The sequence below is a fragment of the Tetrao urogallus genome (assembly GCF_951394365.1).
Source record: "Tetrao urogallus genome assembly, chromosome: 1".
NCBI lineage: Eukaryota > Metazoa > Chordata > Aves > Galliformes > Phasianidae > Tetrao > Tetrao urogallus.
In genome coordinates this window covers 3,426,186-3,447,833 of record NC_136813.1, presented here as the reverse complement: position 1 = coordinate 3,447,833, position 21,648 = coordinate 3,426,186, and the positions used below count along the sequence as shown (strand labels likewise).

General features: G+C 40.9%; 1 protein-coding gene across 1 annotated transcript in view; it reads left to right on the top strand.

Annotated features, from left to right (window-relative positions):
* The window catches only part of RSF1 (remodeling and spacing factor 1), a gene marked incomplete at its 3' end in the record, with an annotated part of 53,465 nt that overhangs the window by 13,799 nt on the left and 18,018 nt on the right, over positions 1–21,648 (top strand). Inside the window, exons 2-7 of the mRNA XM_079549574.1 lie at positions 6,685–6,776; positions 10,907–10,999; positions 11,281–11,486; positions 13,428–13,582; positions 17,681–19,401; positions 21,387–21,584. Of these exons, the coding sequence (XP_079405700.1) occupies positions 6,685–6,776; positions 10,907–10,999; positions 11,281–11,486; positions 13,428–13,582; positions 17,681–19,401; positions 21,387–21,584 (2,465 nt within the window). The remainder of the gene's footprint in view (positions 1–6,684; positions 6,777–10,906; positions 11,000–11,280; positions 11,487–13,427; positions 13,583–17,680; positions 19,402–21,386; positions 21,585–21,648) is intronic.

The window sequence follows — 21,648 nt, the reverse complement described above, 5'->3', positions numbered from 1 at the left end:
ATTGATTTTTGTCTAGCAGAAATTTCTGCGCACAGGTAAACCTCATGAACTGAGACCACGTTTGCAGTGATAGTTCAGTGTCTGAAGGGGAGTGTAAGAGTTTACTTGACTGAGACTAATCCATCTCAGTAGCTGGTAAGGTTCTTATACCCCCCAAGACCTTACGTGCATTGGTTGCCTGATGCCAACAGAATGAACGTCCCCATGTTTACTGAGCGCAGCCCCTCTGGCTGATGTCAGATGCCTGCTGTATGATGAGTTGACTCTCTAGGAGTGTCCTGTCCATGTGCTGTCTATGGGCTGACCAGAAGTAGCTCAGCACTCTGCAACACCTCCCATCAGGATTCACACCCGCTTCTTTCCTTTCTCAGTTGGTTTGAGGCCAGAACTGCTGCCCTTACATGGCTGGCTCCTTGTGTTTCTTGTGCACAACATTCTTTTTCCTTTCACTTTTATCGTGGATTCTCTTTATTATAGGAGTATTGAGTGATAAGGAAGGAAACGAAGAGATTTTTTTGCTCATGGTCTGAAAGTCTTGGATAGTTACTACTCTTACAATGGAGACCCAGGTGCCTCGGCAGGGAACATCCATCCTCCCAGAGAGGCCCTTACCTGCTGATTTTCGCTGGCCAGAATGAAAGTTGCTTGTTTTGCCATGTCTTCACATTTACAGGCTGTGCTCCCAGCAGCTTCAGAGAGTCAAGTGCTTGCCTGTGCATGAATTAACGATCAGTTATTTCAAATCAAGACCTCTTGACTTGCTCAAGTGCACCATGTGGTCATTGGAAGTGATTTCCCATTGAACAGCAGCAATTTGTTACGATTTCCATTTGCTTTCAGTACCTGTTTCCGTGTGGTCAGCTTGCATGCACGCTGCTGCCACAGTCTCATTTTTCTTATCCTCTCTTCCCGTATGCAGGATGTGGGCTTGGGCCTGTTTTGGATTCAGTACATTTTTTGAGACAATAAGCAGGACTTTTATTTGCTGTCTTTCCTCTCCTGGGCAATTTCCAGTTTCTAAAATAAACGGTGTGCTATTTTCTCTTGTGTTGTTTTCAAAGTCATTTTCCTTTCTTCTTTTTCTATCTCCGTTTCATTTTCTCTGTGTAGTGCAATGTGCTTTTCCTCCTTAATCCTGTGTTCTCTGATAGTTGCAGCTCGTGGCTGAGTACCGAGTCTACTTCTTCAGCTTCCAGAGTTATGTCTCTTCTGGTGCATGACTGATGGTGTTGTGGGCATTAGGGAGCACGAGAGATTGATTTGCAGGCAGTTGGAGAGGGTAGGAAGAAAAACATGGGAGGGAAAGGTGCTTAGTAACACATTGGACAAATGGGTCATAAATTCCAAATATTTGAAAATAATCTCATCGCTAAAAGTAGAGCTGAATTCTAAGGTCGTAACCTGGTTGGCTGTGACAGCAAGGCCTTGTAGGCTGGTGACACAGCTTAGTCAAAGATCTTGGGAGGGGGAAAGGCTTCTGTGTCTCTGTTCAGAGACCCTGTGGGCTGTGATGCAGCTGTGTGTGGTGGTGAAAGGGACGGTGGGGTCTGTGGGATGGGTGGGAGTCAGCAGGCATCAGAATGGCACATGGTCTGCATAGCTTGGGGAAGCAGAGACTTCTCCAATAGGTGTTTGGACAGGAAAGAGATAGAAAGGTACTTGCTGTGTCTGAAATGATCTAACTGCTGAGCATCCACATTTCAAAGGATAGCAGTGTCATTTAAATGTGAGCGTGGTTTGTTTGTTGCTCATTCCTGCCAAAATCTTTCTAGGAACAGGATATAAAAAAACCTGCTTGGTGACTTGTTCTTTCTGTTTGGATTTTCTGTTTAATTACAGCTTGTTTGATTGCTCTTTTGCTCTCACTAGGAAGATGGAGTACATTTTCCCCCCTTTCCTCCATCTCTTTTTTTGTACGGGCGCACAGCTTGGAGATAGGATAGGAATACTCATCAAGTGAATCAACTGGAGGATGAGATATTTAGGTTGTCCTTTGGAACAGAAACTACTGCTTTTTATCTTAGGAAATGACATAGGCATCAAATACATCAATTTCTTTTTTATGCCAGGCTTGAATGAGCACATGAGTGGAGCTCACAATGTTCTCCATAAATCCCATTATCAATAGCCATTTTTTAGATGTTCACTGTAACTCCTTGCCTGGTTCACACTAGATGTTTTCTGTGCTTTCAGTTTCAGCACATTCATGACAGGACCATCATTTTTCTGTCTCATCCATGAAGTTTTTAATAACACATCCCAACTGCAGGGATCTTTGTGTGCTTCTTCTAACAGTTGGGGTGAGAAACAAGTGAGGTAGTTCCTAGGGGGGAATATTTATGTTGGCATAAACCAGTGCTGCTGCTGAAGATCCCAGCTTCTTTTTTCTCCTCAATATTTCACTTCCTGTAGAATAATTGCATCCTTAAGGTTGGAAAAGACCACTGAGATCATCTAGTTCAACTGTTCAACCCATCTCCACCAAGCCCACTAGCCATAGCCCTCAGTCCATGTCCACATTTACCCTTTTCTTGAACACCTCCAGCATCAGTGACTCTGCCAGCTCCCTGGGCAGCCTTTGCAATGCATCACTACTCTTTCTGAGAACATTTTTTTCCTAAAATCCAACCATTCCAACCGATCCAATGGAGAACTTACCTTTGGTTGCAACTAACATGGATGTCGTGGTGTTTGCCACCCCAAACTGCTCATGGGCCTTCAGATTTGTGCACACAAAAATAGAAAATAGAGAAGTTGTTTGAAATGTGGTCACTTGTCTGTTTGGGTGCTCTGGTCCTGATCCCTCCAGCTGGCAGTGGAGGAGATTGGAACATCACAGAATTGCTCAGCTTGGAAAGGACCTTCAGGATGGTAGAAGCTGACTGATATTTGCTTGCCATTAAATTGCTAACATAGGGTGCTACTACACACATATCAGTTTTATATGATTGAATATGGTGAGCTAGTAGAAGAGGTGGGAGATATTCATGATCCCATTGATCTCAACTGCCCGCATGCTTAGCATGGTTTTATTTGACAGTGAAGTCCTACCATGCTGAGGTCACAGCAGTCGTGTCATCTGAAATCAGCCAAGGGAGAAAGGCAGAAAGGTGCAAACTGTTAATGGAAATACTTGCCCAGTTTATCTTTGGATTCACTTTTTTTTTTCTTTCACGTACACAGCAAGTTAGCATAGTAAAAGGGTTTACTGGTATAACTGGGAGGACCTGTTTGTATTTGCAAAGCATGCAAACTGCCAGCTGTTTTTGCATCCCAAAATGTTGCTTCTTGCTCCCTTCCCAATGCTCCTCCAGGCCCGGGGCCTTGTGCTGCTTTTTCTGTTTTCCTCCATTATTTCTTCTGGTTTCATTCAGCTAGGAGTGGGTTAATTTTGGCAGGGAAGATGACAGGAGGTCAGGTGAGGTTGTGTGGGGAGGTGTTGATGGGTAGCCACAGCCAGCTCTATGCTGGTGCTGAAGCTGAGGCTTTTCTAAGCAGGTGACAGGGCTTCCCTGTGTTCCTATTTCTTCTTCTCCATTGAGATTTTTTTTGTCTTTTCCAAGTTTATTAGCACTAACTGATGGAGTGAACACTCCCTGAAATGCTGGGATGGATGATGTTCAGAAGATGTTTGCTGATGCCCAGACAGGGGCATGCCTTCCAGGAAAGTGCAGGACTTGACAGAATTGCCTGAACTGCACCAGAAGTCCAAAAATTCTGTACCCAATGACTCATTCTTTCTGACTCATTTCTTCTTCCCATGATAAATCTATATTTTTGAATATCTAGCAGATGGCCGTGGCTTAATTTTACAAGTTTTCCTAAAACAGGCATTTTTTCTTTTAAAATAGCACACTTTTTTGTTAGCCTTGCACTTGGAGTCCTAAGTCTTCTCTACCACTGAAGTGTACTCTGTCAAGTTGGGCCTCATGATTTTAGAGAGCTACTATATTGCTTTGCAGAGAAACCAATGCTTTTTGAACATCTGGGTATGTCATTCACATGTTGGTGTACACTGTCACACTGTTTTGGCAATAGCTTTACCAGAAATGACTATTCTTCAAGGAAGATTGCATGAATTTTTCCTTCCTTATGTGAAACTTAAGAAAAGTGAATGAGTGATTACCCAGGAGTAATTGCATCTTACGTTCGTTATTTTGAATCTATTCCAAGTAGGATCAGAGGAGTATTGTAAAAATGATCCTTATCAATGTCTCTCTTCCTGGAACTTCATCTTCTGAGCACAGGTAAGCAAGTTTGAAGCCATGCAGGTCCAGTGTGTTGCTGAGATGGTCTGGTTTGCTGGTACACTTCCCCTTGTTTCCAACTGGGTGCTCTGCCTATGGATGGATCTCCCATCACTCTTCAGCCTTCCTAACACCTCCTCTCTCCATGAAGACTGTTACAGTGCATTAAAAAAACAGAAGTGATGATAAATACATGTATAAAGGGTTCAAAATGCTGTGAAGTTTCTTTGTGAAGGTAACTGTGTGAGTACATCACCAAGATCCCAGAAGTGCAGGACCTGAAATGCTAAAACCTTGGGAAAGGAGTGAGGTGGCAGTAGGTGCTGCCCAAGGATGAATGTACCAAAGCACTTTCCAGGGTCTGAATTTCCCATTTCTTCTAAGGCAAAGACTTTCTGGTGACTGGGAATTTGATTATTCAGAACAAATCAGTCGTGCTTCCTTAAGCCAGGATTCCAATCAATACGTACCTATGAAGAGACATTTGATTAAAAAGAAGAAAGAAAAAAAAAAGCAGAACAGAAGCTTTGATCCAGCAAGGTTTTGAATATTCTGGCTCAGTTCCACGTTACACAAACACAAGCTGAGGTTTAATTGTATGAGTTGCCTTTGGTAGAATTGCTCATGTGTATAAAGTGCTTTGGGCTTAATTTTGTTGGTGCCAAGTGCTCAGCATCCATTGGGGTTAAGACCTTTTGATCTCATTCTTTTTAAGATATGTGGTGGTTTAAAGTTGTGAAATGCACCAATTTTGGGGAGAATCAAGGGGGAGATGTGTGAAGTTTCTTCAGTGTGCAGTGGTAATGGAAACAATAGTAACTGAGTGAAAGAGAAGAGGTCTGGACTGGCCTGGAGTCGTTGCCTGAGAATTGCTTAGGTTTACAGGAGGTTTCCTTATGGCTACCAGGCTGATTCTTTCTGTATTTAATGGGAACTGTGGTTGTGTATTAACTTGCTGGCTGCAAACCAGCAGCAATGATCTTCTGAAATTAAAGCAAGCATCTTCAACAAACTGATGCTTTACCAACTCACACTCACCTGAAAACAGAGGCATTTGAAAGACAGGCATCAGTGAGGTGAAATCAAGTCAAATAATGGAAGGATTCACAAAGAGACTCAAAGATTAAAAAGACCAGGAAAAGAAGTATCTCAGTAACGTCTGCTTTAGAATGAAGGTGTTTTATGTCCCAGCTCTTTATCATGTGTCAAAGAATACTGCTGAATGAGCAGAAAAACGTAAGTAACGATCGTAAGAGTTCTTAATTCAGCTCTTCAGGTGTGTGTGCGGAGCTGAACGAAAATGCTTTCACAAAATAAAGGGGTATGCAAACAGCATCTAAGAAAGGATCTAAGAAAAATTTCATTTCCTTATGCTCTTCTCAACAGACTGTGAGACAGCTCTCTCCATTGAGCACGTGTAGTTGCATTCATAATTATCATTCGTCTCTTTTTTTTCAAGTTAGAAAAGCTTCCCACTGATAAAATTGATGTTCTGCACGTTTGCCACTTGGTGGTGCCAGATTGATTTACAAATCACGGATGTGAGGCGAGGTGTCGAAGCTGTGTTTGAGAAGTGTGTAGTAAGCTATAATTCGGGTGGGAAGCATTGATTTTGTGCCTGCACTCGTGCAGCTGTGCTCAGCAGCACTTCTGGCCTCCATCCCTCGCTCTTCAAATCTTGGGCTCCTCTCTCCATCCGTCCAGCACAAAGGAGTTTAAATACATAGCAAGGTTGTATCCGTGAGGATAAAGTTTCTAGAACATTTCTCCCATAGCTTGCATCCAGCCAAAAATAGTTGGGATTCAGCGATATTCCAGGCATGACACAGATACCTTCTGCGTTTCTGGAGGCAGCTGCAGGTGTGCTGCTGGCAGTCAGGAGGTGTTGTGTCCGTAGATGTTTGACTGGCATGGGTCCCATGCAGTTTTTAGTTTAACACTGCCAAGAGTTTGGCGTATTTGTCATTGAGGTGGAATTCCTGGTTCAACAAAGGACAAATGATGGTTGGTTGGAGCCTTCCTGGCTCAACACAGGAAGGGCAATGATCATTGTAGATGTAAATCTAAACAAAAAGAGCTATGCAACTACTTTCATCCTGCTGTTGTTATTTTATCACAGGATCACCAAGGTTGGAAAGGACCTGCAAGATCATCCAGTCCAACCATTCACCCATCACCAATAGTTCTCACTAAGCCATATCCCAAAACACAGCGTCCAAACGTTCCTTGAACACCTCCAGGGTTGGTGACTCCACCACCTCCCTGGGCAGCCCATTCCAGTGCCTGAGAGTTACAGAGCTGCTCCTAGCAGACTTGAAGTGACTATGTTTTATTACAATTTCTGTTTTTCACTGTGTTATCAGTGTTTAGCGTTGAAGTGTATTTGCACCAGGCTTTATAACTTCTTTTTTTTTTTTTCTCTCTCTCAATGCTGCAGTTCCAAAAGAATTGGTGGAGCTTCACTTGAAACTGATGAGAAAGATTGGGAAGTCTGTCACAGCAGACAGATGGGAAAAATATTTGATCAAGGTACAATATGCATGTTGTATTATTCTGCACTGCTGGAATATGCTTATGATGAGCTGTTGTGTCAGCAATCCCTGGTATGAATTATAGTGAGCCTTGGGCTCTGCTGTGGCCAACACCGATGTGCATGCCCAGACTTCAGTTGCATAAGATCCCAGCTTAACTTTCAGGCTGCCTAGACTTGTACAAAAATCTCTAAAAATAAACGTTATCTCCTGCATGTATGAGAGTGTGCACCTTCATGCTTGCTAGAAACAAACTTTCTGAGCATTAAGGCTTTCAGTGTAGAAGCAGATTCAGTAGCCTGTGAACAGACTACATTGAGCAGGGAAATTAACATGGTAACTATTCATTTTAAAATAAGTTGGTTGAGGGTAACCATACAGAGCTCTTGTACCATGTGCTAATATTAAATGAGAACATTGCAGTGATTTAGATCAGCATGCTCACAATGGTACAGCTAAGATAAAATCAGTATAACATCAGTAAAAATAGAACATCCCATTTTTTTACCTAATTCTATCTATGGCTGTGCCTTTGTTGCTACCTTATGTGTGAATAGTTTTTATTTCAAACAATTTACACTGCTTCAGAAAATAAAAACAGACAATGCTCAAAATTTGGAGTTTGGCACTCTGGATACCTTATTCCACATGCCAAAATGTAGTCTTAGAGTCATCACAGAATCACTGAATGGTTTGGGATGGAAGAGACCTGAGATCATCTGGTTCCAACCCTGCTGCCATGGGCGGTGTTGGCAGCATTAGGTCAGGTTCCCCAGGACCCCATCCAACCTGTCCTCAGTATTGTCTGCACAACCATGATTGCATCTGTCTTAGAAATACAGCATTGTGGTGATGGCAGCAAAACAAATAATGATGTTAGCAGATCCAGTCCCAGTTTGCCCCCCTTAGTGCTATCTATCAAATTTACTGGGGTAGGAGTTTGCCTTGAGGTTTGTGTAAAATAGTCTTAAAATAATGATGTGTGTGAGACCACCAGGGCTGTGTCAAGAAATAGCCTGCTGAAGGGCCTAAGGTGAGATCTGACCTCTTCACCAGCTGTAAAGCATTTATGATGCTGTTTTGAGCTAATAATGTGATGTGTGCACCTTCTGTGTGTTCACGTATCGCCAAGTACTGTGAATACTGCATCGTATTCAATCCATTAACATACCCAAAAGCCATTCCAGCAAGCTGTGGAAACCTAACCCTGAGCAGGGGGCATATAAATCCCACTGAAGCAGTTGTATGGTAAGCAGAAAACGGGGAGAAAACAAGTGTATGAGGGAATAGTCTGGAAAATCCTCCTTTAGCATGGAGGGAGAGCACTGAGGAAACCTTTCCACCTGCCCCTGTTGAGACCAAGCAAGCAGTAATAACTTCTACTTCATTTAACTTGATACTTATTCTAGCCAGTGGTTCAAAGGAATCTCGAGAACAAAGGAATTTGAATATAACTAATGAGAGAGGTATGCTAATATTGCCCCCATTTCAAAAGGGTGTAATTAGTTTAGAAAAACAAGGAAGAGCTCTGGGAAATGTCCCAAAAGCCAGGAAAAATGGAAAGCATGTGGAACCATTGAGAGTGTTCTTGGGAGATATCTGCAGTGTTCTTAACTAGGAAGTGAACACTGCAGTTGAAAGCTCTTTCCCTTGTATGTCCTGGTGGTGAACCACCCAGTTTTGCCTCACCAGCCTACATACTGCTCTTTTTGGAAGCAGATGGCTGTAGGGTTTCAGGGTCTGAATTTCTCCAGTAGGAAGCATGGTTGTGTATGAGTGAAGTGAAGAAAGGGTTTGTCCTGCATGTTTTAACAGTAGAGAGGAACTGGCCAGCTTAGCTGCTTTGGGAAGCGTGTAACTGAATTCATTCAGACTGCTCTGTCTCCCAACAGAATGCTTTCACTGGCTCTTGTCAAACATATTTTGTGTTTTTGTACAGATAGAATTTCTCTGGGCTGGTGAATTCAAAGCCTTCAGCACTGACCACACCGTTCTGCCCCAGTTGTTCAGAGTTGAGGGCTCGGTAGTCCCACGTAGGCAGACTCCTCTGCTATGTTTGTCACCTTCCTCTTTTCATTGATTTCAGTGAAAGTGTGGAGTGAGCTTATAGGAAGTGTTGGATGCTGCTGTAGCTGCTTGGAAAATGTTTGAGAGACGTCCTGACATCTTTTTCGCAGGGTAGGGAGCTACTGACTACTCTTCGGTGTGGAGAAAGCAGCTGTTCCCATGAGCAGCAGGCTTTTGTTCGGTGTGAAATGTCCTTTCTGTGAAGTCAGAGACTGATATTGAGACAGTGTCCATGTCAGTGGGATCTGTAGTTCAGGGCTGTGACAGTACTTGTCAGTAGAAAGCGTGATCATCTGGTTTTTGATTGTCAAAATGTAGTCGTTTCAGTCTGAACAGATGCTTTATCAACTCGTATGTCTCTTGAGTTGTTGCTTTGACAATCATACGCTTCTGAAGCACATGAAACTTCTCATTATTGCTTTTATACTTAATGAGCAAGCAGTGAGCAGTGACTGGCTCTTGCCCTGAGCAGGGGTTTAATGTACAGTTGCCCAGAGTTCTTTGTGTTCCAGTACTGAAAATGAAGGAGAAAGCAGAATAAGCTTGTTTAGTGCTTGAGGAACAATTGCTTCTCTTGCTGTGAGCTTTGTGCCAGAGGAGGACCTGTGTTAATGCCTTAGCCTCAGATTAGGAAAAACTGCTCCTCAGCACAATTCCTTGTTATCAGAGCACATCTTCACCATTCCCGTAGGTCACAGAGTCAGAGTGTGATTTATGGTGTGGCTGAGCCAACCTAATTGCAAGCTGATGCCAACAAGCATGGTCCCACGTTTCCCTTTCTTGGTGCTCTTGAAGCTTACCCCAGAGCGAGCCAGTTTAGGCAACAGAGCCAGCAGAAAAGCAGCTCTCCATAACAAAAAGAAGTAGCTTTCTGCTATTTTACCTGCTTTAACTAACTTACACTTAGGCCAGTGAAGAACTCGTGTCAGTACTGGGAGTAGTGTGGCCATGGGGACAAAGAAGGGAGAACACCTTTTTTGGTTGTAGCCCACGCTGAGTTGTACAGTACATCTAGTGGGGAAATTTAGTGTCATTTTTCCTTCTGTTTCCAGAGAAAGCTGCTTTCATGTGTGGTTTCCAAGTTGTTCAGTAGCTTAGTGATAACATCATGTATTTGAGAATTTGGTGAGTGGCAGGCTATTGAGTTCTGATTGAGTTTGCTCAGCAGAGCTTTGGCTCCTTGTGGACTGCAGTGCAGAGGATGTGCTGATTTGGATGGCTGTGATTCAGGGGTGGCACTTCAAAGTATTCTCAACTGGAGATGTGGCTGTGCTAAACTCCTGCCTCCTTCTGATGGGTATTCCCACCTGAACGGGTTGGAGTTCTCACTGCTGAGCTTTGATTGAGAGTTCCTGCTGTGTTTTTCCTTTCCATGAGTTCTTTTAAGCACATTTGACTCCTTCAGGGAGGAGAGGGAATTCCTTCTGTGCTGCTGTTATTGGAGGTTCCTGTGATTCAGTCTCCGTCCTTTCTTGCTGCTTTTTTCATGTTCTGTGCTTTTTTCCTCTTGAATGCATGGAACTTATTTGCTTTTAGTAAATTGAGGTTGGCTGCACTTAAAATATTTTAAAATATTTATCAAATGACTCGAGGGCCAAGCTATTATGCCCGATAATTCCACAACAAAGAGTGTAAGTCTCATTTATCTGCAGTTGTAGGACAGCAGGATCCCAAGGGGGCTCAGCAACTGATGTGCTAAGTGCTGTAAAGATATGCTAAGAAATCACATCTTCTCAACAGAATTTATTTTCTAAATATACAGAAAAATGGAAGCTTTTGCATAGCAAAGATGAGAATAACTTCACAGATCAGAGTTGTGCTGCCAAACGTAAGAGTTGTAAAGTAGCTGGTGACAGGGTCTCAGTGGTATATTCTTCCATGGAGTTTTGCCAGTGCTTTCTGGCCTATCCTAGTTTTCTTTTTTTTTTGTTCAAGACTTTTTGACTTACAATCCTGACAACATCACGTATAATTTTAGTGCAGTAAAGTACTACTAATATAAAAGTTGAAAGTTACTTTTATTCACTAAGCCTACTAATCTCAGTGTTTTCTTTGTGACAGATATGCCAAGAATTCAACAGCACTTGGGCTTGGGAGATGGAAAAAAAAGGATACCTAGAAATGAGCGTCGAATGCAAACTGGGGATTCTGAAGGTATGCATTCAACTAAGTTTCTAATTGTCTTTTTCCTTACTCGCTTGGATATCTTAGAGATTTGACTTTCTCACTCACTGAAGCATCTTGCAGATTTCACTTGGCTGACCCATACCTGGATGTATTCAATCTGGAGCTGATCTTGGAACAGGACTGTTGTTCTTTGTAGTGGGACAGGCCCAAACAACGTCGTGCTTACTTTTCTTACTTATACTTCCACGTATTATTTCTCTTTATGTTTTTATGTTCTAACATTCTTTCCACTTTCTCGTTTTTTTCAGTATCTCTGTGAATGTCAATTTGATGACAATCTGAAGTTTAAGAATATAATTAATGAGGAGGATGCTGATGCCATGCGCCTTCAACCTATTGGTAGAGACAAGGATGGACTGATGTACTGGTATCAGCTGGACCAGGAGCATAATGTCAGGATGTACATAGAAGAACAGGATGACCAGGATGGATCCACATGGAAGTGCATTGTTAGGTATTCCTTTTTTTTTTTCCTCCCTTTTTTTCCCAATGTTTTGTAGGGTGGGATTCTTGTGGCTATGTGTGACTGCAGTTCGGAAATTCATTTCACTCAGTCTCCATTTCTCACTTACAGTGGGATTTTCTGCCTGCAAATATGTGATTTAATGAAAAAATAGTCCAGAAATATCTCACAGATTTGTACATGGTAGCTGATGACTTCTGTGCTCAATTAAGCCACAAAGGATATATGGAAAGGGTGCCGAGAGAAAATTGTTGTGAGGACAGTGCCTCCATGTTGCCTCCTGTCACACTTGTTCCCTTTGGAGATGGAGGGGAACTGTTCCTTCTTTAACTTCTGTCCTAAGAAGACAGTTGTAAGTGGACAGTTCTGTTCTTATGAGGATTACGTTGCGATTTGAACTTCATGGAAGTAAAAGCATTGCTGAGCATCCCAATGGGTACAGAGCCCTTCCTGGAGCAGAATTCAGCTCATAGATAACTCAAGTTGAGGTACATGATGGTGATGCAGAGTGACATGTGCATGACTCAGTGCCCCTGGGTCTCTGTTGCTTCATGTTTGGTCTGATAATATTTTAGTGATAGTTTAGCCTCAGACTTATGGATTTTTGTGATTTAGGTTAAATACTTTGTCGTATCCCTCTTTATGCACAGGATGCATGGACGTTAATAGAAAAATAATTAGTTCTACATATATACAGATATTTCATATCTAAAACAGTTATCTGTTTTTAGTTCATCTCCATGTAAACTTACTTTTCTTTTGACTAATTAATTGCAAGAGGATTTTAAACTGGGCCCAGCAGCATCGACTCTGACTAAATTAATACATCGAGGTGTAAGAATAGATCTAAAGAAGTTACATAATGTATATTATTTTTATTCTTCTGTTTGTATATTTTAATTTCCAAAATTTTAATCTAAATTTTTAATTTTCATGTTCATAAATAAACATAAATTTAATTTGTATAGCTTACTTAAATATCCAAAGCTCAGTGTCCAGGTTAGTCATACGGAATGTTTTAAACCACTGTCAAAGGGCCATAAAGTGATAAGCCTTACCACCACTGAAATTGAGACAGCTGTTGTGGGTGAATAAAAGAAATGCATCTAAACAAGCCAACCAATTGCTGAACAGCATTTATCATTTTCCTACATTCTGGACTCCAGGGATCAATGCCAAAAGCAGAGGAAATGGGACTTCCTCTGGGCAAGTTCTGACACTCATACTTACTGCAGAAAAACACAGTAATGCATGATGACATCCGAGATCCTTTTAAACCTGTGTAATTCTGTGTGTCAGGCTTGATGCACTTCCAGCCTTTTTTTTTCTTTCTTTCTTTTTTTTTCATTGAATCTAGTGGTTGAATGTTGACTTTGGAAAAGGAAATGTGAGAGTCGTGTGATTCTTGTCTGTTTTGAAAATAAAGAACCTGTTTAATCAACACTCAAACTCATCATCTGTTAAGGTTTTGGTTTTTCTAGTTAGATATCCAGTGCAAGGAGTTAAAGTGCACTGATGTTCAAGCACATAGAGATACACAAATAGCCAGAGCCCTCTGGACATCTCTATATTGTTTTCTAAGCACGTTAAGAAGAAATTGCAAAGAGATTCAGTGAGAACTGGTAAAAGAAGGATAAATAGGTAAAAAATAATAAATGGTAGCAGCTTGGATCCAGAATAACGGGACTTGAGTCTGGATAGATAACACTCTGCAAAGCAAAGTGATTTGGTTGTGGTGTGGAGAAGTTGGAAGATTTCTGAATGCAAAATTGCAGCTGCTCTGGTAGGACAGGCATTTCACTGTGCTCGTGTGTAAGGTTTTCAGGGCAGTGTTCATTTAAACAGATGGTGTTTGTTTATTTTTAATGAATCCCTCTGGGGTGAGTGAGTAAGTGGCTTATCAGACAATATGTTTTTTCTTCCATCATCCAGAAACAGAAATGAGCTTGCCGAGACCCTTGAGCTCCTGAAAGCACAAATTGATCCTGCCCTGCTGAAAAACAATTCTCAGCAGGAGAATTCATCACGTGAAAGCCCAAGTATAGAAGATGAAGACACCAAAAAGGGTGAAGAAGCATCTACTCAAGGTTTTCTGCCTTTTCTCACATTTTAAATGTTGTGCTGTGGCACTGTCAGAATTTTCAACTTGATTAAAAGTTACTGTTTTAGATTAGGACTCTCTAAAACAAAGACCATTTCTGTTCATAGTAAATCAAGTGAACACTGATAAATATTACTTTTTTTTTATAGTGCATCTTTAGGTGCAAGTTATTTATAAAAAGAGAGATATGTATAAATTGTTCTCCATTTAATTTTATTCATGCTGTACATTTTGTATAGTATTGTAAATATGCCATTGTATGTTTTTGTGGAGTACCCAACCGTTGCCCAACTTTTCCTGTTCTATTAACATTAAAATTTCAAAAAGAAAAAAAAAAAAACAACTTTGTGCAATGCCATGATTGAAGTCAATACAATCTGTGTATGTTATTTATTTTTACTTTTAAGTTTGAATCAGAAATACAGGCTTTTTCCTCACAATCTTGAAGAAGGCATGAGCTTTTGTTGAAACAATTTGAAATCCAAAAATATTTATACATTAAGTGGTCGTGAGCTGCCTCCACCATGTTATTTTTGCTAGTAAAGAATCCATTTTCCTTCCTTATTATCATGTCATTGCACATATTAAATATCTTGCCTGACTTGGTGGTTTGTGCATTGGTTTTACTTAGTATCAACCTGAAATATTTTGTTACAAGATTTTTCTTAGGTTATGAGAAGCTAAAAGCTTGTTATCCCAAGTAATTTTACCCTGGTTACTACCCTAATGTTAGCATTTGGTTAAGCTACAGGAAAGCAGTTACTCGATCAGAAACAAGAGTTAAGATTCCAGTGTGTTAATGTGTGCTTCTTCAAATCTGTGTAATTAATCTGTTAGCTGGAGAGGAGCTCTGCACAGAAGGACCCGGGGGTCCTGGTGGACAGCAGGTTGGCCATGAGCCGGCAGTGTAACCTTTGTGGCCAAGAAGGCCAATGGGATCCAGGGGTGCATTAAAAAGAGTGTGGCCAGCAGGTCAAGGGAGGTGATCCTCCTCCTCTACTCTGCTCTGCTGAGGCCACATTTAGACTGCTGTATTCAATTCTGGGCTCCCCAATTCAAAAGTCAGGGATCTCCTGGAAGGAGTCCAGAGGAGGGCCACGAAGATGAGAGAGGGCCTGGAGCACCGCCCGTATGAGGAAAGGCTGAGTAACCTGGGTATGTTCAGAAGACGACCGAGAGATCTGATAAATGTTTATAAGTATCTGAAGGGAGGTGGGAGGTAAGTGGATGAGGTCAGGCTCTTCTTGGTGGTGTGTAGCAATAGGACAAGGAGTAATGGCCTAAAACTTGAACATAGGAAGTTCCATACTAACATGTGGAAGAAGTTCTTTACAGTAAGGGCGATGGAGCCCTGGAACAGATTGTCCAGAGAGATGGTGGAGTCTCCTTCTATGGAGATATTCAAGATCCATCCATCCACCTACCATTGCCACCTACTGTAGGGAACTTGCTTTAGCAGGGGAATGGACTCAATGATCTCTTGAGGTCCCACCCAACCTGTGCCATTCTGTGGTTCTGCAGTTTAACTGGATATACAAAGTTAGCAAGATCTGTCCTGGTTCTCAATATCAAAGAGAAATGCTTCTCGTTCCTATTCTTCACAACAAACATTGTAGAATGGAAGAAATAAATGAAACGTTTAGATAAGTATAAGTTGAGTTTGGAAGTGTTAAAAGACAAGTGCAGAAATCGCAGTAAATTGTGACGAACACTGTGAGAATTGTCTCCATCTAAGACCAGTATCTACCTTTGCATGCATATGATAACACAATCTGTGTGGTTACTGATACTGCAGAATTCATTCTAGAGTGCTGATCTTGCTTTTGTCTGACTAAGAATTAGTCAGGTCAGCTTAAGTAACGTAATCGAGACCTCCTTTTGGAATATGATTTTACTGAAGTCAAAATAATTCATTTTATAACATCTTAACTAAAGTCTCCGCTGTAGGCAAGTCCCAAAGTCCTTTTGCACACTCCATTGTCACCAAAGTCATTGGCTCTGCTGCCATGCAGGATCATTCTTAGGCACTAGTCCCACAGACCTAATGATTAATGACATTATTTATATATGCTGAGATTTAATTGCAGCCAACATACTCACAGAGCAGCACTTTGATCAATTAAGTTTAATAATTCTTCCTATCAGTCATCAAACTGTCCTCAAGTTCTAGGAATGCATAAAAGCCCTTCAAAGGTTCAATGAAAATTTATCAGAAGGACTGAAAGCTGCTTTGACAGCTTTCCAAATAGCATTAAGGTTGTTCCTTCAAAAATAAATGGATCCAGTTCTTGCTTTTTTTTTTTTTTTTTTTTTTTAACCTAGCCTTCTTAACTTGAATTGCTGTAAGACAGTTTGTGCACCTGCTGAGTCACTGTGGCATATCAAGTGCTTTTTGAGCAGCTGGGAGAGTTAGAAAGTAGATCTTAGCACAGCCATTGCTTTATTAGCGCAGGAAGAGATTTGGGGTTCTGGTGATGTTAGTTTGGGAAAAAGCAGTTGATGATAGGAAGAAATGGTTCAAGTAAGTCAATCCAGAAAGATGTGAAGAGAAGGTGGAAGGATACGTGCATGGTGAATGTGTCACTGACAAATGCTGACAAATGTCTTTAGAGAGGTGGCTTTAATGTTACAAGAGCTCAGAGTGGTGATTACCTCTACGAAGGGAGAAACAAGCATCCTTCAGCCTTCAAACTGTTATTGCTTCTGGTTGCATCTATTGCATCTGGAGATGCATCTTGCACCCTTTGCTACTTGCTGAGGCTTATTTGGGTATGTTCTTTGTATTTAGAAACATTCTAAAATATATGACTTGCTTCTTCACCACTCTTTTCTTTTGTAAAATGTTTATTTTCTCTAAATGTAATTAATTCACGTTCTTGCCTTTCATGTTGGTAATCACTTTGGGAAGCTCTCAGCTTGGAAAAGAATCACACCAGTGTGGAGGGAGAGGGGAGAGGTAGAAGACAGAAAACATGGCTTTGTTGGGAGTTATGGCACCTGTTCTGCAGCATCTTCCAGATGGTAGAAGATGCTGTTACACTATCTGTACTGCATCATCTTTGCTTTTTCTAATTAGCTCTGTCCCTACCTGACTCAAAAAGCATGGCAAAATAAAACACCTGAGATGTTAAGTAGCTTCAGTGATGATAAATAATTGTATGAAATACAGAGCAACAGAATAAATGCAAGGGTTCTTCTGAGTGCTGTAACTATACTTTGGGCCCTGTTAATTCAAAACTGCTTGAGCAAAGCAGGCATGATCTAATTTTTTAAGCTCTGCAGGATTTTCTGGTGCATGTTTGTCTTAGAAATGGCAAATGAAGTGAATGTAGAATATAATCTGTTACATGTGTTTTGACTGTACACAGAAGATGTAGTCACTGCCCAGGAATAGAGAATCCAGGTGAATTTTCTGTTGGCTGTGTTCTCCCCCCCCAAAATGCTGAAATACAACAGCTAGATATTTCTTGAAATAAAAGTGTACAAACAGGGAACTGATTGATGTGAGTACCAGATTCATGGGAAGAGCTCTGAGTCTCCTGAACAGCCTGACCTAGGGGGTGGCAACCCGGCCCATGGCAGGGGATTGGAACTCGGTGATCTTTACGGTCCCTTCCGCCTTATGGTTCTGTGTGTAGGATTTGAAGAGCAGGGGATCTTACAGCATGGTCTGGTTTGTGAAAAAAACTCAGACACTCAAGAGAGATTTCTTGAAAGTTGATGCTCCTTGCACACTGTGCTTAGGTTTTCTGTGTCTGTCCTCTGAAGGTATTGTATTACAACTGAAGAGGGAATTGAGGTGGATAGGAGGATAAGTATAGAATTCTGCTAAAAGCATCTGAAATTTAGGTTTATCTTGGCTAGTAATTAAGCCAAATGGTGATTCTGTAGCTAAAAATTGGCAACCTCCTTGCTTAATGACAGCTTGAGACAAGCCAGGCTCCTAATAATTCCAGGAAAGAATATTTATTTGCAGGGAGCTTTGGGTTGTTGACTTTTTTAGATATGCCTTCATTTTGATGGATACTGTTTGTAATCCTATAGGTCCCCTGGTTGTTTCATCACTGTTTTTCTCTGTCAACAGAAAACCAATTAAAAATCAAAGAAGAAAAAGACGAGGTGGAGGAACAGTCAAAGGAATTGGAAAGTCTTCCTCTTCCTGTGGTCAAAGAGGATGAAAGCATGATGAAAATAGAGAAGGCTGAAGAAAAAGAAATTATAAAATTGCCAGTAATAGTAAAATTAGAGAAGCCTTCAGAATACAACGAAGAGAAACAAACCGTCAAAGAAGAAAGCGACTCCTTTAAAGAAAATGTCAAGCCTGTTAAAGCAGAGGTGAAGGAAAACAAAATAGAACCAAAAGACCTAAAGGAAGTAAAAAGTTCTACTGACAAAATAGCAGTTCATGAGCCCGAGAGGTTAGAATTTTGTGTTAATGTCAAAACTCCCCAGGAAATTGTGGAGAAATCTGTAGAAGAAAGCGAGAAACTTAAAAATGACCAGCAGGCAAAAATACCCCTTAAAAAGCGAGAGATCAAGCTGACAGATGACTATGACAGTCCTATAAAGGGGTCCCTGTGTAAATGTGTGACTCCAACGAAGGATGTCTTGAAGGAAGAGGGGAAACCAGAAGAAGAAACTTTTAAGAGAGTCCCTACAATTACTGCTTTATGTCCCGATGGGAAAGTGCTGGTAAATGGAGAGGTTAGCAGTGAAAAAATAACCCCAAGTGTCATACAAAATAATAGGTCTGAGCACTCGGTTGGTACAAAGGAAGACAGCAGCTCATTAAAAGAGAAAAACGGTAAAAGTGGGGAAAAGGTATCGGACTCCCTAAATTCTGTTAGTAAAATTATAAAAGCATGTGAGGTTGAGAAAAATGCAGTAAATGTGGTGAAAGAGCTAGGAGCTGTGGTCTCTGAGGTTTCAAATCAGAAAGTGCCTTTAAAGGAGGAATCTAGTCCCGTGGAGAAAGAGAACGTTGACAGTCCAGCTGCTGAAATGGTAGTGGAAGAATCTTCAAACTCTGAAGACTGTGCCAAAAAATCCGAAGAGAAACTAGCCACCATAATCCAAAAGGACAGACTGCCACCCAAAGAATGTTTAGAGAAGCTGGAGAAGCCCACAGATGCATCTGCTCCTGCAGAACTGCCCAAGCCTGCACCATCTGAGGAAGAAACCTTGGAAAGCAGAAGCGAGCCTGAGAAGAAACCTGATTCTCCCAAAGCTGCTGAGACACCTCCTCCATCTTCTTCTCCTTTGACTTTAGAGAAGTCTGTTTTGGAAGCGGAGGGCTCTGATGCTAAACCTGCTCTCCTTGAGGAGAGCCAAGGAGAAGAAAAATCCAGCCCTGAAAAACCAGAGGAAGAGCCTGAAGCTGCCAAGCCAGAGCCAGAGGGATTAGACGATGCCCATGCGTCCAACCTAGAGAACTCCTCCGAGAGTAAAAAGGATTCACCAACACCTAAAAGCAAATTTAAGTATAAACTAGTTTCTGAAGAAGAAAGCTGCACAACAGATAATAAAGAAATAACTTCTGAAAGACAGAAAGAAGGGATTAAATTAACTATCAGGATCTCCAGTAGGAAGAGAAAGGCAGAAACACCGCCAGAAGACGTCACTGCTGGCCGCACGTTAAGGAGATCCCCAAGGATATCTAAGCCTACTCCAAAAGTTGCGGAGACTCGGGATCAGAAATCTGACAAAAAACGATCTGAAGAGGAAGAGGAGAAACCTGCACATAAGCAGGAAAGAAAAGAAGATGCAAAAAAACAGGAGAAGGAGTCAAATTCTAAGGTTAACAAGGTAATATAGTTTTACTGTCTGGTGTTGCCGCAGTCTTTCCTAATAGGAGTATATGCGTTTACATAAGAATATTAAGGATTACTTCCCTTTGCTCAGCCTTTACCTGGAGCTAGATTTGCAGTCTGGTTAGTGGATTCAACCAAGTTAAAACCACCCCCTAAGAGAGTGCTAATATCTGTTGACTTAGCAGCTTCTAACATTTTTCATGTAAGCGAAACAAAAAAGACCAAACCAGTCCAAGTGAGTTCTTTTAAAACATGACATGATCAGACCTGAGTCAGTCTGTGTGGCTGAATGGAGACTTCCATTCTTCCAATGGAGAAAATGCTGTGGATTTTCTAGGTGGATGCTTGCTGGTGTCTGGCTGGCCAGTTTGAGAATGAGCATAAGCAAAGAAACAAATATTATGACTTCTTACATTTGGGATACATAATTTGCTCTGGGCAGAGGTGTCTTTTTCATACAAAAAGTTAAATGTGCATCTGTATAGTGCTTGTAAATCAATGTAATGATCAACAGCTTTGTTCATTTAACTTCCTGATGTTTCTGGATGTGCAATGCCAAAGAAAAGCAAGGAGGAAAAAGCAGCCTGTATTTTCAAGTATGCTCTTTTCTATCAACTTGAAATCCTCTTCATATTTCACTACTGTGCATTTCCTTATTGTTCCTGTAGTTTTACCAACACACGCACATATTCAGCAAGTTCTGAATAACCTTCATAAAATGAACAGTTTTACTGAATATTTATCTTTTTTTTCTTCTTGAAGAGGTTCTTTAAAGATAGATTCAAAATAAAGATGACGTATGATGAAGCCTCAAATTAAATTAATTCTCTCATGAATTTAAAGTACAGTTTTCTATTAAAGTTTAGTGAATAATGACATCACCAAGGAGACAGAAGTTAACGATAAGAACCTGAAATGAAATTTTAGCAGTATGATGTATTGCTGCGGTGTGAGCGTGTCCTGCAGAATGTTTTGTACAGTTTGGTTAGATAGCTGGTTCAGAACAGCGAGTAACCTGGTCATAAATGAAAAGTGTTTTGAGCTGAAAAACCTAGGGAGGGTATTTTCCTTTTTCAGTTTCCGGAGGGTAACAAGTATTTGTGAGAACTTGAATTTTTGGTATATTATTGTGAAGTTAAAATAGCCAGGTTGTAGGAAGTAGTTTTAACTAATGCAAAATGGGATTCTGAATTGTAATTGGAATTCTGTTTTTCATCCAAAATATATCTTAAACAAATGTCTGATAAAACTTAACACTTCACGTAGTAAATGAGAGAAGTCATTTTTCCAGTCCTTAAAATAAATAAATGTCCAAATAAGTCACTGGTAAGACATGTGGTTATTTTATTAAGGTAGGTATGATATAAAGGGGTGAATGCCCTTTTCAACTAGCATCTGATGAATCGTTTTTTTCCTTATGAAAAAGAATGGAAAAGTATAAATGTGAAAGCAGACTGTGCCCTTACATGGTGCGCTGATTTTCTTTCAGAAAACTCTGCCTGTCATAAAAGAGAGCTTCAAAAACACTGAAATTAATGTATTTGTTAGAGTGTAAGCATGTTTCCTAAAGCAAAATGAAAGAGATGAAGTGCATGTTAGAAAAGAAAAAAAGCCATACACCTATACATATATAAACCTATACATATATTCAGTTTGGATTATGGAGAACTATCATAAAAAAACATCAAATGTGGAATTCACCATGTTCACAAGGAGGCCTCAGTCACTGATCTGTCTTTGTGGTCTGAGATCTCATTTGAAAATTTCTCTGCAGGTAGATATGTAGTTTTCTCCCTTTAGTATCCTGTTGAACTTCAGGGCTCATTGAAGGTGTCTGTTCCTTGAAATGTTCTCTTGTGAAATTATTGCAACTGTTCTGATTGAGATGAATCACTTTACTGTAGAGAAAAATATCTTTTAGGATCTGGAAAGAAGCTGTAAGTTTCCTTTGTGTTTTCTCTTTGAAATGGTATCACTCAGAGGAGCAAAGTTCGGTGGACGGGTACACGAACACGTGGCAGGTGGAAATACTCAAGCAATGAAGAAAGTGAAGGCTCAGAGAGTGAAAAAAACTCTGATGAAGAGGAGGAAGAGGAAGAAGAGGAGGAAGAAGAAGCTGCACCTGCTGACGATGATGAACCGTGCAAGAAGTGTGGCCTTCCCAACCACCCTGAGCTGGTAGGCTTTGGGGGAAACCTTCTGAGTGATTCAGGCAGTTCTGGTTGATCAGAGGAGTGTCTGA